Source organism: Impatiens glandulifera, chromosome 4 (genome assembly GCF_907164915.1).
Source record: "Impatiens glandulifera chromosome 4, dImpGla2.1, whole genome shotgun sequence".
NCBI classification, from domain to species: Eukaryota; Viridiplantae; Streptophyta; class Magnoliopsida; order Ericales; family Balsaminaceae; genus Impatiens; species Impatiens glandulifera.
The window spans coordinates 41,083,427-41,101,369 of NC_061865.1; the positions used below are offsets into that span (position 1 = coordinate 41,083,427).

At 31.8% G+C, this 17,943-nt stretch overlaps 2 protein-coding genes and 1 long non-coding RNA gene across 5 annotated transcripts; 2 read left to right on the forward strand and 1 right to left on the reverse strand.

Moving 5' to 3' along the window:
• The first annotated feature begins 1,141 nt into the window (after positions 1-1,141).
• On the forward strand, positions 1,142-6,782 carry LOC124936957. 3 transcript variants are annotated; one of them, XR_007099189.1, is made up of 5 exons: positions 1,142-1,211; positions 1,744-1,831; positions 2,682-2,967; positions 3,054-3,208; positions 6,595-6,782. It is a non-coding gene; the product is annotated as an uncharacterized LOC124936957 (long non-coding RNA). The 3 variants fall into 3 exon arrangements; XR_007099188.1 differs by lacking the exon at positions 6,595-6,782 and adding an exon at positions 3,867-4,215; XR_007099187.1 differs by lacking the exon at positions 6,595-6,782 and having other exon boundaries at positions 3,054-3,288.
• A 4,324-nt stretch (positions 6,783-11,106) lies between these two features.
• Positions 11,107-13,107, forward strand: LOC124936239 (vacuolar protein sorting-associated protein 32 homolog 2-like). The gene is made up of 7 exons (XM_047476721.1): positions 11,107-11,281; positions 11,399-11,506; positions 11,808-11,907; positions 11,978-12,063; positions 12,138-12,229; positions 12,311-12,425; positions 12,530-13,107. Exons 2-7 carry the CDS (start codon positions 11,435-11,437, stop codon positions 12,707-12,709), a joined length of 645 nt encoding a protein of 214 aa, XP_047332677.1. The 5' UTR covers positions 11,107-11,281; positions 11,399-11,434; the 3' UTR covers positions 12,710-13,107.
• A 639-nt stretch (positions 13,108-13,746) lies between these two features.
• On the reverse strand, positions 13,747-17,358 carry LOC124936017 (monoacylglycerol lipase-like). The gene is made up of 7 exons (XM_047476467.1): positions 16,523-17,358; positions 16,400-16,438; positions 16,254-16,324; positions 16,096-16,160; positions 15,681-15,770; positions 14,593-14,685; positions 13,747-14,278 (listed from the first exon to the last, which is right to left on the reverse strand). Exons 1-7 carry the CDS (start codon positions 17,032-17,034, stop codon positions 13,862-13,864), a joined length of 1,287 nt encoding a protein of 428 aa, XP_047332423.1. The 5' UTR covers positions 17,035-17,358; the 3' UTR covers positions 13,747-13,861.
• Between the last annotated feature and the right edge of the window lie 585 nt (positions 17,359-17,943).

Genomic DNA, 17,943 nt, shown 5'->3' on the forward strand with positions numbered 1-17,943 from the left:
AAAACCCTAAACCATAGTTCGATTTTAGCATGCATTGAAGGGAAACGATAGAAAACGGGAAAAACTCACCTTCAATGCCTCGGGAGTTCGATGCCTCGGATAGTCGTTCGTTCGTTCTAGTCGATATGCAACCTTAGTTCGTTCTAGTCGTTCGATGCCTTTGATAGTCGTTCGTTCTTCTTGGATCGTCGTCGGGGGCTTAGTTAGTCGTCGTGGGCTCGGTTAGTCGTCGGAGGAGAGGTGGTGTTTGGGGGAGGATCGTGGTCGTCGTCGTCAGGTGTTTGGAAGAGGAAGAAACTGTGGATGAGGGAAGATGAGAGGGAGGGAAGAAAAGAAACTAAAAGGTTGATTTTTTTAATTTGAGGGCAAATGAGTCTTTTGACATAGGCAAAAGGTTATATTTGAAAATTTCATTTTACGAGGGTTATTTCGTCAAATTTCCCCTTATCTTGTTCTTCTTCGCCCAAAATTACAGTTCACCTCCGAAACCATGGCGGCGGTGTCGCTCTCGATAACCCAATTGTTTCTGTTCAAAAGAAGTTCCGTAGAGATAGAAAGTTTGTTCCTTGTTCGGTTGCCGAAGAAACCCAAGTTCCAGAAGAAGCAGCAGAAGCATCGGTTGTCGTTCCGGTCTCGCCTTCCGACGTTCTCACAATGTTCTTTCAGGTACTTACTAAGTGGTTTATCTTAGTCTTCTTATATCCCCTGTTGAGATTGGGATGCCAGATGCTTCTATAGATGATATTTGCAATGTTGTTAACCTTTTGGAATGTAGAAATTATCCTTTAGCCCGTCCTACCCATCTTATTTCTATAGATAATGAACATTAATTTTGGGTCTGTTCTGTTTTTGTTCTTCTTTCTTAAATAAGTTACATAATTGTGCAGGCTGATGGAATGATGAATGAAGCATTGATTCCTGCTATTTCCGGGGCCCTACAAGTAAGTCTTTTAGTTGCAATTGCAGGTAGATCAATTGACTGATTTAGCAAAGTCTGTACCGGTTCACCGCTCAAAAGTCCAGTTTATGACTATACATAATCTCTTCCTTTATAGTAATTTTTAGTGATATCACAACTCATGGTTTTCGTAATCTTTGGTGACAGACTATGAGTGCTGAGGTGCTGGATAGTAATCCGGCTGATGGCACTTCAAAGAATGGGAATTGTTGATAATTATGAAAGAATACGGGAGTTCTCTGTTGCCATTGTTGTATGTACCATCCTCTTCTCTCTATTGTTCCAGGCTGTTTTGGATTTGGTTGTATTTCATTCTCTGTACAGGTTTTCTGTCACCATTGGGTATAGGGATGTGGAAAAGCAAGTGCTCAACTTGCTTCTATGTAAACCATTGCACTTTTTGATGTTTGATCACTTCAGATACTTTACTTCCTGAGATGATTGCGTTTAGCTCTAGATTTGTATCTTCATTGCATACAATGACTTGGAAGTATAAGGACTAGAAATTCCATATCTCTTCCTTCAGTTTTAAATTCCATGGCGTGGTAAATATGATATTACATCATTGATCCTGTCAATCACATGAATCTTCATTTTCAACTATATCAGGGTGCAAACTGCAAACCTTAGCAGGAATATAATTGATAATCAAGTGTTTTGTTTGATACTTCTATTTTTATGACACACTGTTTTATGAATTTCATTTTATCGTGCAATTTCTAATAATTTTTCCTTCTAAACAACACTGATCTAGAGGTATTATTATCTCCTGTCTCAATCCACAGGGAATAGGTGGAGTGAGTTCCGTTGCAGCCGAAATGTTAACAAGTGGAGTTGGCTAACATGAATAGGCTATTCTTCCGTCCAGAGCAGGTTCTTATGGCATCATTTTCCTTTTATTCACTTAAAAAAACAAAGTTATTCACTTACTAACTTAATTCTTTTTAAACAATATTTTTTCCCAACCAAAAAAATCTGATATAAATTACAAATAATATTAAAATTAATTGATTAATAAATTTGTCATTTATATATATAGTGATAATGAGGGAGTGGTTTATGCTAATATAGAGGCAATTGAGACATTATATTGTTTCTATAGGATTAGTGAAAAATAATGGATCAAGACTCCAGAGTAAAAAAATGTGGGTTTATTGAAATTTCCAAAGCTTGTTTTAAATTTTAATAATAATAAAGATTTAAAGTTTATTGATGAACAATTTAAGGTTTTAGATATGAATAAAGTAAATGCAGAAAAGTAAAAAAAAAATCAAAAGTTGAAAGACCACTATAAACTTAATATAATAGTAGTGTAAATTAGGATAGAAAAAGATACACAAGTTGTTAAGTTTTCGAATAAATTAGCATTTATATTTTTGTGATTATAATCTTGACACTTATGCATTATTTATTTATTTTGATGATCACTTTGAATCCTATTAACTCACTTAAATTTTTATTTTTCATGAACTAAATTTACCACCACTAGCTTCATAACAAATTTTTAGCCAACAAAATTATCTAACATAATTCCCTACATGAACTCTTTGAACTAAATCAAAAATAAATAATTAGTTCGAAAATAATCGTACCAACTGAAATCCGAATTAAATAAATTCTATCTGGCTAATTCCCCTGAGTAATAACAAAGATAAACAAATACTATAAATAGGGATACATGTATTAAATACCTAGTACTAGTATTGTATTTATAATTTTGCAGATTTTGAAAAAAAAAGGTCGCCAGAAAAATCGCCTGCGGCAGCTGTCGGCAGCGGTAGAGTCAAAAGTGGCAAGGGCTGGTCAAAGTGGGTCTTGGGTCATCCTGATAGGCCTATGTGATCTTGAAAGTCTTCTTGAACATGGTTAAATTTCAAAATCAAACAAGGCCCAATCATCATAAATTTAGTGGAACGGGGCAGAAGGCATGATCAGCAAGCACCTTCATCCCTATAATTAATTTTCTTTTTCGCTCTTTTGAATATTTCTCCGCATCTAGAAGCTTAAGAGTACGGAATTGATTGGTTGAGATCACATGAATTCTACCGGTTTAAGCATAGTAGGTTCTCTTTAATTTGTGTTTTTTGTTTTATAGGTGTTGTAATTGAGGCCAAAGCTCAACTTGTTGGAATCCATGAGGATAATTCCAATTCAATCCTATCGGATAATCTAATGAACAACACAACCAGGATTCAAACATGTAGTATCAATGGCTAATCCAAATGCAGAAGATGTTGCATAGTTTCTCAGGTATGATTTATTGATTTTGTATGTAGTTGTTCAATTATTCCATTTAGCCTATAATATATAATCTCAATTTCATGTTTATGGGAAACATATCTTGATCATCTTTTTACATATCTTTAGAATTGTCAAGAATATAATTAATCATGAAAAGACAATGTGTTTATACTGCCTATTCTTGACATGTAAAAAATGTTATTTTATCACAATCTCTGACCATGAACTGAATTATAAAATGGATTAGTTTAATAAGAGTCCAAAATCATCCTAGATGCATGTATAGGGGATGCATATCTTGCTGGAATAGTCTTTAGAGATCCAACATTATCCATGTTGCATGTCTTAACATAATGGAATGGTTTGGCTTGTTGAAATGATGCATCCTTTTTTATAATTCTAAGTGAGGGAGAGAAAGAGGGATTAGTGATAACGGATAAGGCGAGATATGGTTTGGATTATTAATAGAGAGGTGGATATATATTCTATAAATTTTAAATAAAAAGTGCAATGTACAACTAAACAACACACTCAAAAGATAATAACTCATTTAAGTATTTATGCTGAAATGAAAGTTAAAACAATAGCCTTACAAATATAAAAATATCAATCTATTAAGATAAAAGTAACTCATACATTACATCTGTTTATATTTCTTCCCATTTAGACATTATAAATAACTACACTAGAAGATTGTGGCCAAACGGGTACTGTCAGCATGGGACGAGGTTGATGCAGGACTGGCAATTGGAGTCCATAAAGAATGTTCTTGAACAAACAAAGATGATCATCGGATTGCCCATTAAAGTGAACTTCTCTAAGCTTGAAAAACACATGCATTGTTAGAAGACTATCAGATCCAGCTTGGTGGCTCTGGCCTGCAATCCTCTCCACATTTAGGATTTCCGCTACTCGGCTTAAACCTCCATAGAGCCCTTTGCAAAACTTCATAATATGTTTCAAGTCAAAGATAGCCTCCCCGAAAATTTCCCTAACAGCACCCATGAACATGACCAAGTTAGGTGGAAGTGGCCTTTTTGTCAGGATCTTGACAAGGAACCCAAAATCATAAGCTCCGTGGAAGGTCACCCATGTAAGATGACGAGCACGACATAAAAGACCCGACCTGATTAGAAGATTGCCGAACAAATAAGAACTAATGCCATAGGATTTGTTTCTGGCAAAGTTGATTCCATGTTCTTTTAAAAGAATGATGGAGTCAGGGTTCTGAAAATCTGAATCCACGTCGAAATCATTGATATTGAATTGCCAAACGAATGAAGTGACGATACCAGAATGTGGGTCGGGTACAAAAGAGAGAGTGAGGCCAACCTGGATTAATTTGAGAATATCTACGTTAGCTTTCATCAATATGTAGTTGTCGCTTGAAGAGAGCGAAGAAATAAAGGGTTTGGGGATATTCGGGCGATAGATTGTTCCCGGAAATTCCGTATCAAACGATGCATAAGAAGATAGTGGGATGAGCTTATCAATGATTTTAAATTCTTGTATAACATTGAAATTCCAAACATTACGAACTATGGTGGCCATAATATGAAAACAAAGAGTTCTAATTTAAGTTTACTATTTAGGAGAACAAGAGAACTAAGTTATAATAATGATGATTGAACTTGTTGTAGTCTATATATATGGAAGGGTTTATAGATTTTAAATTCCTTTTGATGTATGGATTTCCAATTTCAAATTTTTTATATTCTATTTTTCAAATATACATTCCATATTATAGAAATTAGAAACGGTCTTTAGAAATAGGAAGTTTTTAATATCTTTTATTTATTTAGGAATATCTATATGGATTTAGGATTTTTTTTAAAAAAAAAAATTAGATTGACTCCTCGATTTCTTAAATATTAATTAGGCAGATTTATTAGTTTTGTGTTTATTTTGAAAAAAAAATATTTTTTATTAGTTGAGTTATATTTATAATAAGTACACTCCTTTTCAACATTAATATATATTTTTGATTTAAAATTAATTATTAAAAATATATTTATTTAATAAATATTATATGATCAAATAAATTAATACAATTAATAAAAAATTAATTGTATAATAATAGAGGTGTAGAATACATTTAAAAATTATATTAAATTTTTATAAATTTATATATTTAAATTATTTTTTTTATAATAATATATTAAATATTATTATCAATTAATATTTTTACAAATACTAATTAATTTAAAATATTAAAAAAATTATAATACAATAATTTAATAAAAATATTACAATTATCTTATTTTAAATTTTGTTAAGACATTAATAAATATATAATGATAACGTATTAAAAAATTTAATTAATATTTTAACTTAGCATAGAGTCTATCAATTTATTTTAAAGTTAGATAACCTAATTCTAATTATTTTCCATAAAATATCTTGAATAATATTGTTAAGAATATATATATATATATATATATATTTATTTATTTTGTAGGTGTAAAATATTTTCTTTACAATTATTTGAATTTTTCTCTTTTATTTTTTTCTTATATTATATATTTTATTTATTATTAATTAAAAATGATCAAATATTTATACATACATAAAATTTAAAATTAAATTCAAAAATCACGAGTGGTTTAATGGTTAAAGTGTTCACATCTCATATTAGAGACCATAATTTGAGTCTCAATTGATGCGATATAATTTAAATATAAGGCCAAAAGTAAGGGTAAGATGATATATGTGACTCCTAATAAAAATGTGTGTGTAAATTTGTGGTCGAGGATGGCATTTGTGAGTCCCCACGTAAATGTATGTGTGAATTGTGATTGATGAGTGAAGGCCAAAAGTAATGGTAAGATGATATATGTGAGTCCTTATAAAAATGCTTGTGTAAATTTGTGGAAGGTAAAAAAGTAAGGATAAAATATGTACATGTACAAATCCCTCAAAGGGAGATAATATATATAATGATGCTTCAAATTAAAAATCTAGGGTGACATCTACCAAAATTTTACACATTTTATATGAGTTATCATCAAAATCTCACGGTTATCGCGGTACAATCGTCTCTCTTTTCTCCTTAGGTCTAGGTCTTTCTTAAATCGACTATTCTTTCTCCTTAGGTATAGGTAGCACGAGAAAAGGAGGAGGGCGACTACGACGCAAGAGAGACCCAGAGGAAAAGATTCGATCTTGATTTGAAGAAAAATAGGAAGCGAAGGAAGACGATGATTCAAAATCAAGAGGAATGCAATGATTCGCTGCCTCCGTGGATTTAGAAGTTTTTTTAAAATTTAAAATTAATTAATTTTTTATTTTTATACATATTATATGAATTTCTCATCAAATTTTCACGATATTTATAATCGTCTCTCCTTTCTCCTTAGGTCTATGTCTTTCTTAAATCGACTCTCATTTCTCCTTAGATATAGGTAAAATAAGAGGAGGAGGGCGATTTCAACACAACGGGGCGATGACGCAAGAAAAGATTCGATCTTGATTTGAAGAATAATGGGAAGCGAAGGAAGAAGGGGATTCGAAATCAAGAGGAAGAGGAAGCCGAGTATTCTATGCTTCCGTGGATTTAGAAAAAAAATATTTTCTTTTATTTTTACACATGTTATATGAATTTCTCATCAATTTCTCACGTTATTTATAATAGTCAGTCATTTCTCATTAGGTATAGGTTTTTCTTAAATCGACTCTTCTTTCTCCTTAGGTATAGGTAACACGAAAAGAGGAGGAGGGCTACAACGACGCGACGGAGGATGTCGACGACGAGACAAGAGAGACCTAGAGGAAAAGAGTATATCTTGATTTGAAGAAAAATGGGAAGCTAAGGAAGACCAAGATTTTGAAGAATATGATTCGAAATCAAGAGAAAGCCGATGATTCTCAGCCTCCGTGAATTTTGTAAAGTTTTTTGAAAAAATAAAAATTATTTTTTTATTTTTTTTTATAATTTTTTCATAACAAAACATAATAAAATTATAAGTATATTTGTATTTTAATGAATAATATTAATATTTTAATTATATATATATATATATAATTAATAAAAAAATATATTTAATTCTATATTTTTTACATATTTTAAATAATTGATAAATATTTATTAATTTAATTTATAATATTATTATAAATTTATATTTTTTACACAAAATATTATAAAATTGAATTATTATAATTTTAATAAAAATAATAATTAATGTTACTATTTAACCAATAAATAATAATAATAATAATAATAATAAGTACATATAGTTTACTGTAAAAGTTGGTTCATTATTCACTTATATTTTAGTTAATATTTTGACTTTTGTTGTATAATAATTTGTTTCTGAAATTTTTAAAGGATAGAGTAGAAGTTAAAATAATTATGTATAAAAGAGAAAAAAACACAAACATATATTGCTCAAATATTATTTTTTTCCAATTTAAGATAATGTGTTAATTAATTTTAAAAAAAATAGAAAAATTAAATTAAATTAATAGAACTAAAAAATTAAAATTTTGAATAAAAATGACCATATTTATAATATTTTATTTCAATTTTATCTAAAAAAATGTTTCTATAAAAAAAGTTATAATAAATATAAAATTAGATAACTTCACATAATATTTGAAAAATGGAACAAGTGAAAAAATTTACACATAATATTATATATTTTATATCGATAGTGTTTAACAATTATGATATTATGAAATTAATATCGAATGGTAAATTTATGTAACAAAATTCAAATGATTATTAATTTTTTATAATTATAGTGTAAAGATCTAAATAAAAAAATAGAACTTGTGTCAATTTTTTATATAACAAAATTTAATCAAGGTATAACAACTATTAATATAATTATTATATATTGTGATTCAATTTTTTTTTAAATTATGATTTTTTTTTTATTTTATGTCTTAATTATTTCACTTTTATATATATTTGTCCGTTTGCATCGCACGAAAATCCTACTAGTTATAATTAAAACTAGTATATAATTTGTGCGAGTAATGATGTAAAATCGAAAAAAATAGTATTTTTTATTTAATTTCACATATATATATATATATATATATAAGATAAAGACTCTTCCAAAACTTTTCTCAAAATTTTCTCTCAAAATTTTTCGAAAAATTCTCTAAGTCTTTTTCAAAAACCGGACAAACAAAACAACCGGCCTACGGTTGCAAACTTACATGATTTTGATAATTTTAAATAAAATAATCAAAAAGGGAGAAATTGTTAGATAAATTCAGACCGATTCAAATAAAACTAACTTAAATAAACTTCCCATGCAGGAACAAGGAACCGGACCGGATGAAAGAACCGACTAAAGAAAACCAATCGGTCAAGCTACCAAACCGATCAAGAATATTCGGAACGTGACCGCACAAAGAAAAGATCGGCCAAAGCTTAAAACCGGAATCATCAAACAGAAGATCATCCACAAGAGAGGAATAACCGGAAGAAGTCCGGTTACATCACTCATACCAAAAGCCCTTCGGCCAAGTCAAATGACCGACCAGTACAAGAAGACATTTCGTGTATCTGTTGAGAACGATACCAAAGGAACAGACTGAACACTTCCATATTCATGCAAGTCTGAGGAAAGACTGTAGGCTGCAGAAGACAGTACTACCGGATCCTTCCACTTCGGGATAAGACAGAAAGGAAATCTTCCAAGTACAGACAACTGTCCCACAGACAGTGCCTACATCAAGTAAAAGACAAACCCGGCAGGTTTGTCTTACACACCGGAAGAACAGACCGCCAGGTCTGAGACAATACCAGGTCTGAGGAAACGACCGCAGGTCTGAACCTCTGAAACACTGAATCACTGCACCTCTGATCAGCCAATCAGATTCAAGGCAGTGAAATATGACCGTTGGCATACTTCACCTATAAAAAGGGGTAGCTGAAGAAGAGTAAATGCAGTGACTTAAGTGGGACATCAAGAGACAACAGTGTGATATTGAGATATTAAGAGCATTTACTATAAGTGATAGAGTGTGCTGTTTTATAAAGCCTAAGTGTTGAAAGTTAAAGTGTGTTTTACAATTACGGTGTAAATTGTAAGAGTGTTATCGAGCAGGAAATAAGTCTCGATCGGCCTGTACTTGTATTCCTTAGTGAATATCCTTCTCGCGGTTTCGAGAGGAAGGGGTGACGTAGGAGTTTTATCTCCGAACATCCATAAAATCTGTCTTGTCATTTACTTTCTGCCGGCTTCATTATCTAACCGATTAACTTAACCACACCGCTCCAAACCGACTTTATACTAACCATACCGAACATCCAGATTACCAAAACCGACCCACCATTTCCAAATCACCATCATCCGAAACCGGCCCTGTTTATCAAACAAGTGTGCTGCTTCAACCTGAAAGCAAACCTCTTCCGCGCTTGAACCTAGTTCAAGGGTTTGTGACAGGTTGTGTAGTATTGAAACCCCGGTGTTAATCTCTAACCAGATTAATCACCACCCTTCGAGTGTGAACCGCTAACCGGTCCAACCCTCGGTCCTCTAGCGGCGACCTAGATCATAACATATATATATATATTACTTAATTAAAAAGTTATACTTATATTGTTAAAACGTCCCGCGCTCATTAAATTTAGTATTAAATTTAAAATATAAAGTTTTATTAGCCTACTTGATTAAATGGTTGTACTTGTTTTGTTAGGTTGCAAGTTCGAAACATACCTATATCATTTTTAATTTTATTTTTAACTGTTTTAAGTTTATGAGCGGGTCAACCCACTATCCGACCAAAATATCCATTTACTCTCACATATATATCCAAATTAACCACAACTTTCGACCCAGCAATTCGGACACTTTGAAAATTAAGCATCATTTTAAACTTTTATTGATGTTCAATAATCAATTTGTGACTCTGGTTAATTGTTTTATTTCAAAAGAAAATTCCTAACACGCAAAATAAAGTTGAATTTCTCGAACTTCGAGCTTTTCATGGAAACCTACGCAAAAAGTTTTTTCGAGGGTTCCAGTTAGAAAAACCCATCTCAAATGATTTGAGGGGTGTTCAATCAGTTGGTTAATTGGTTCTGGTTAAGTCTGATTATATTTCTTATTTTACAAACCGGTTAACTGACTGATATTTGTATCGGTTTTACCGGTTCTAGTTCTACTGGTTCTGACCGGTTAACCGAGTTTAATCGAGAACCGATAATTCATTTTTTAATTAAGTATTAAATTTATTAAATAATTTATTTCAAAATCTTTATTTGGCCATCCTAATTCTTCATCTTTTTTTATCTATGTTATAATATATTATAATATATTTAAAAAAATATTTTTAAATTAATAACTATATAAATTAGATTTTGTTTAAAACAATTATGTAGAAATTATAATTTATATTTTAAAATGAATAATATATATAAATTATTAAACATAATTTATAATATATCTCATACTCACACAATAACTAATATAAATATATAAATAAATTATTACCGATTTACCGATTAAATCATTAGAAAATAATTTAACCGAACCATTTAACTGGTAAAAAATGAGTTAATTAGAACCAATTTATCATGTTTCTAATTTTTTTCAAATAAATTTCGATGCAAATTTCATCATTCATATTCGTCACCAGAGTTAATTTGATCGATAAATGTCCAAATTTTTGTAACATTATATATAGGTAAAAAAAAAAAAAAAATTTTGAATTTTTTAAAATTAATATTTTTCATAATTATCATCAAAAGTTATAATTGTTCTTAGAAATAGTTAAATAATCTAATTTATTTTTATTTGGCATGAAATATATAATTAAATTAAATAAAAATATAATTGTTTTGATAAATTTTCATATTATGTTATAATTAATTATGTAAGATGCATGGCTAAATTTTGACCTAGTTAAAATGAGCTCATGTTAAAAAGAAAAATTCCTGAACCAGTTATCTCCAATAATAATTAAGGAATCGAAAGTCCAGCTCTCTATATCTCTTCTTCTTCGTCCCAGTGGCTCAACCCAAATATCTCGATGATATTGCTCACGAATTACACATTTATTTTTAATTCAATCAATTCAACGATCGATCAGTGACTTTAAGAATCTGATTCCTATACTCAATCCTAGGTATTTTCAGATCTAGTATTTTTTTTACTGACATACGCTTTGATGATCAGAAAATTAGGGTTTCAATTACGATCGTTGTAGATTCATGTTATTTTGATCGATTTATCTCCTTGTCAGGATTTTGAAGCATAAAGTTCTTTAATTGGATCCATCATGTTTAGTCGGATTTTTGGCAAACCGAAGCAAGAGCCTAATGCTCTCACGACTTTGGATAAGTTAAATGAGGTATGGGTTTTCCAAATCGTGTTTTCTTTTTTCTTACTGAATGGTGTTCTTGATTTAGATGTCAATGGTTGAGTTGATTATTGAATTTTGCTTGTGAATGATTTACAAGTTATGGGTTGTCTTTGTAAATATTTTACATAATATTCTTGGTGGAGGAAGTTAAAGAAGCTTTTACCATTAGAAATAAACTGTACAAATGGATGCAGGGATGTCAAATAGAGCAGATACATTAGTGGAATCTCTTATTGTTGTTTTTTCAAATATTTTGTCATTCTGAGAGAATCGAGTTTACATGTGACAGACACTTGAAATGCTTGAGAAAAAAGAGAAAGTTCTACAGAAGAAAGCATCTGCAGAGATTGAAAAGGCCAAGGAATTCACTAAAGCAAAGAATAAGCGTGGTATGTTAATTCCTGGATCAATTCTTATTAGTTCTTGACTATGCATCTAATAACTAACCATATTATGTAGCGGCTATACAATGTTTAAAGAGGAAACGTCTTTATGAACAACAAATTGAGCAACTTGGCAATTTCCAGTTACGTATCCACGATCAGGTACAGATCATTGAATTTTGTTTATGTTTTGATTGATGCTATAATGGCTTCAAATTTCACATTTGGATTTTCAGATGATATTGTTGGAAGGTGCTAAGGCCACTACAGAGACTGTAGATGCTTTGAGAAGTGGGGCTGCTGCAATGAAGGCAATGCAAAAGGCTACGTAAGTTATTAAAACCATTCCTTTTAACGGAGTCAAGTAAGTCTGAAACAATTTTACCAAATTTATTTGAGGTTACTACAGGAATATTGATGACGTTGACAAGACAATGGACGAAATAAATGAGCAAACTGAAAATATGAAGCTGATTCAAGAGGCATTAGCAACACCCATTGGTGCTGCTGCCGACTTTGATGAGGTTTTTTTTTCCATATGTTTGTTCTTTCATTTTAAATATTCCAGAAGAAAGGGGTAGTTTAGATAGATCTCATTAAAATTAAAAATCTATATGATTGATTGCAGGATGAGCTAGAAGCAGAGCTGGAAGAACTGGAAGGAGCTGAATTGGAAGAACAGCTTCTTCAGCCTGCTACTACCGCTCCTGCAGCTCCAATACGTGTTCCAGCAGCCCGTGTGCCTCAAAAGCAGCGTACAGCTGAGGAAGATGAGTTGGCAGCATTGCAGGCAGAAATGGCTCTTTGAAAAGCTTCTTCCTCCTGAAAGCCTTGAATAATATTCAATTTACGAATCAGCTGGCTAAAATTGTGCTTCTTCCTCCTGAAAGCCTTGAATAATATTCAATTTACGAATCAGCTGGCTAAAATGTGTCGTATGAATCCTCCAGCTGCTAGCTTATAATCATTTGTCTATAATCCACATGAGTGTCAAGACTTCTATTTGAAATGGTTAATTCCTTATTGAAAACACTGGTTTATTGAAGGTTGATGTTGTTGTTTGTGTCCTGGCTTATTGAAATGTTTGTTTGGACCATACAAGAGAGTAAGCTTGTTTAGGCTACGTTGTTTTAGTAAATAATTGAACATATTTGGTTAGTGATTTTTTGTCAATTCTTTTGCACAATGATAGTACAACTATCCTCACCGTCAACTTCTTCCATGGCATGCAGAAGCAACAAGTCGAGAGTGTACTTGTGGTTGTTATATATCTTGATTGCCCAAGCCATCACATCCCGGGGTTAATGAACCTCTAGTGTCTCAAAACAAGTGTCTTCCGATTACAAAATCTCCCCCACCTCAAGAGAATGCATAACATGTCATTTACCACCCAATAACATGTCTTTCAGGAATCTCAAAACTCTTAGTGTCTTCTGGTTACAAAATCTCCCCCACCTCAAGAGAATGCATAACATGTCCTTTAGGAATCCACTCAGTTTTTGTTGGTGCTTGTTCTTTATTACCTCTCACGGGCTCTAAACATTCCACGAGTAAAAGTCTAGTGTCCCACCTCAAGAGAATGCATAACATGTCCTTTAGGAAACCCATCTCATGATCCACTCAGGTTAAAGGTTTATTACTTCTCACAGGCAGCGAAATTATAAAAAGTTAGAAAAAAAAATGTGTGAAAAGGCTTAATTAGACCATTGTTTATTCTAATTTCCATCCCCTTATCATTATTCTGTAAACCCAACCTATAAATGTTTTCGGGTTTTGACATTTGCATTGCAAGTAGAAACTTACTAGCTAGTGAAAGGGATTGAGAATTGAACTAAAACTCCATGAAGAAGAGAAAATGACATAACATAGTGGAAGCTCATGAATCATGATTCAAAAGAGTATTTCCCTAACAGTACACACACATACACTTACAATCACAATGCATGAATAAACCCTACTCTCATCGCATCCTCTTCTCGACTCGCTCATTTAGCCAGTCAACGATTCCATTTGCAATCATTTCACCTTCGGGTTCGAAGAGCAGATCATGCAAAAGTCCATCTAGCAACTGAATAGACTTGTCAGTTGCCGAGGCCTCATCAAATAGCTTCTGAGATGCCAATGGGTCTGTAATACCATCAGCAGTACCATGTAGTACTAGAAAAGGAACTGTCACTCGCCTTAGATTCTGCTGCAATGAGGCTGATATTCGAAGAACCTCAAATGCTGTTCTTACCCTGATTGAACCTGTGTATACCAATGGATCCGAATACTTGTCTGCCAATGCTTTTGGGTCCCTTGACACAACTTCTCCTTCTTTGTTTGCAGCACTCACTTGGTACCTTGGAAACAACATCGATAATACAGGGGCAACCATCTGCATATATGCATGCCATAACTATCATAAGATTCTATAAAATAGTTTGTATACCAAATATCGCACTATAATTTGAATCATGATTCAGAAAAACTCTTATAGAAAAAGTAAACTAAAATACAATCAAGTTTAACTTTGACAAATTTTGAAAGGAATCCTGATTAAGATAGAAGCTGTGAAATATCAGTTTTATTTCCTTTTATTGAGCCTTTTTCAAGTGATTTGGCCAATATCTTGTTCAATGACCTTCAAAGTCATTTTGATTCTTAATAAAGATTGCTACTTTACTTTACCTAAACAGAAATAAATCTTACAGTGAGGATTGGGTGGATGGGTTGAAATCCTATCGCAGGCGATGTAAGTACGATGCCCGAAATGCAAGCTTCAATCTTCGGATCAAGCACAGTCTATATAACATCAACCCAAGAAAAGGAACATGCAAATATGAAATACTATATATACCCCCAACATAATCAAATTTAGAAATATTAATCAACTTAATGTATGAACAATCATTTGTTTTGGTTTTATAAACAAGGGAAGATGGTGAAAAATTATTTTGAAATTTATTTCAAAGATAATATCTTAACTCAAATATTAAATGTGAATTTAAGTTACTAAAATATGTATTTGTATTTGATTATAGCATTTTTTAGCATATTCAACTTATTATCTTTATCTTATAGTTTATTTTTTGATATAAGATGAAGATAATAAGTTGTCAATCTCTATATGCAAAATGCATGCCCATATGGTTGGGAGGTCCTATCCAACTTTTATTTTTTAATTATCTCTAACACATATTTTTGCAATTTTTATTTTTTTAATTATTTCTGTTCACTTTTTGTAAAATAATTCAGATATATATAACTTTATTTAGTTATCTTCTATATAAATTTAGTGGTACAGAATTTATACCACTATATATATATATACTATAGATGAATTTTTACATAACCTTTTCATTCTTATGCTAATCAATGATATGCATTTGAATAGGATCAATCCCTTGTAGAACCACCATAAAGAAAAATAAGTAATTTAAAAAATAAGTTTTCTCAAACTTTGAAACATCCACCTATAGTCTATAGGAAAGAAAACTAACCAATTAAACTAAAATTAACATTAATTTTTTACACATCTCTATATTATTTAAAAAGTGTAAATAAGTATTAGAAAATATTGCAAATGGTTCATCCATTTCCATATCCATCATTTGGGGTTGAGCTTGCCTGCATGCTGCTACACTTTAGTTATCGACAACTTTGTTATTCATGATTGTGAAATATATGTATCAACTCTAAAAACCAATAGAACTAGAAGAATTTTGTAAATCTTGAGTTATTTTAGATTAAGTGTCTGTATTATAAGTTCCACATTATCATTGACAATTAATCATTACCTTGAGGATTATCGCGCCACCGGTAGAGTGTCCAAAGCAAAAACAAGGAAGTCCTGGATTATCAGCAACAACTTTGTTTATAAGCGATTTCTGTAAATGAACAAACTTTTAGAACACGTTTTTGTTTGATCATATTGACTGATATAAGAGCATAATCACAGCAATTTAGTAACCCGTTTTTATTTGATCATATTGACTGATATAAGAGCATAATCACAGCAATTTAGTAACCCGTTTTTATTTGATCATATTGACTGATATAAGAGCATAATCACAGCAATTTAGTAACCCGTTTTTATTTGATCATATTGACTGATATAAGAGCATAATCACAGCAATTTAGTAAACCGTTTTTATTTGATCATATTGACTGATATAAGAGCATAATCACAGCAATTTAGTCTCGAAAACATACTGTGTCCGTAACAACATCATCAAGCGAGTGAATGTAAGCATGGAGACCATCACTCCCACCATGTCCTTAAATGAAAGAATGTGTTAGGTTAAACTAAAGAACCATACTAAAAGAAAAATGTTAAGAAATAAAGATAGTTAGCATCACCATCATCTTACCAATCCAATCAATTCCATAAACTTTGTACCCATTTACATTTAGAAGCTTCGCAAATTTGCTATATCTCCCACTGTGTAAAAAACATGTTTCAAATCAGTTACAGAACTATGTTGAATTCAGAAAAATGATTTGAATTCCAATCAACCTGTGTTCATTGAGGCCATGCATAATCACCACAAGTCCCCTGTAAACAGAATATGATTCAGTTCATCTATATAATCTAAATTAGACAACGAAAAAAACAAGAAACAAGAGACAAAAAACAAACCTAATTTCCATCGAAACAGGGGACCAAGATTGAGTAAACAATGTCTCGCCTTTTACAGTTACATGAAATGAAAAATCAGTAAATGTCTTCTCATCACCATCTCGAACTACTCTCTGAATCGCAATTGCTCTTCTAGTCGCCACATCCTGATCGACAGCAGCAGCCAATACCGTGGAACTGCTCTTCCAAGGTACGTTAGCCGGAACCCTAACTACAACGGGAACTTTCTTTCTCTGACTCACATGACCAGAACCACTTGTCCCGCCTTTCTCTATCTTCTTCTCATCCCTACATTTCTCCTCCGCCGGCAGCGACGGCGAGGATGACGATGAAGCGACTCTCGAGATTCGACCTCGGAAAGGAGCGACAAGGAGCATAAGAAACGCGGTCATTAGCATCAGCAGGCTTTTCATAATACGAGGTGAGAAAAGCGCGTTCAAACGTCCACTTGCGCCGGACGTCAACATTATCGCCGCCGCAGCCGACGATTGAGCGTCGCCTGCTACTGCCATAACCTAAACTTTAACCTAAAAAGAACTTGAGAGCCAAAAATATTGTTGTTATCTGATCAATTCTCAAAATGGAGATATATATAACATAAAAGATCAAAGATCGATCTACAGCGAACTGTTACACGAATCAAAGAAAGACACTGTATATCTCAAATTCAATCCAATGGATGGATAGAGATGAGAAAATGAATGTGTTTCTTCTCTGGATTGTGGAAGAGGAAAGGTGAATAAATTAAGAAAAATGGGTGAGGATGGGAGAAGATGAAAAACACATTACGTTATCTTTCTCTCTCACCCTATCTATCTCTGTTTGTTGTTTCTTCTTTTTCTTCCTGTTTCTGGAAATTTGAAGAAGATGGTGGTGGGGCACATGCATATCACAGGTGTCGGTTTGAGCTACGTAAAGCGGTTTATAAGCGCCGCGCCAAATGTCCAACAACATGAAGCGACGTGCGAATGGATGATATAACACGTGTTTTCACTCTACTTTTGAGTTGACTAGAGAAAACAAACAATTAATAATAATAGATTTATATTAAATGAAATAATTAATGTTTTTTTTATAAATAAAAATTAATAAATTTAAAACAAAAATATGTGTAAAAGTGTTTTTTTATACAAACGAAGTAAACAAAGTAGAACATTTTTTTTTAATATTATATTATTTAACTTAATTAAAATACTAACATATAAATTTATTTTCATACAATCTCAAATATACTATTGTAACTTGTTTGAAAACTCAATATTCTTAATAAACAAACCAAAAATTTATAATTATAATGTTATTTAAATGGAGAAATATTTTATATAATATTGTGTCAGGGTCTCCAAATTAAGGCACTAGTCCTAGAATAATTCCAGCAACCTTTCTCGGCATCCTTTCTCGGTCTTATTGTGCACATGGAC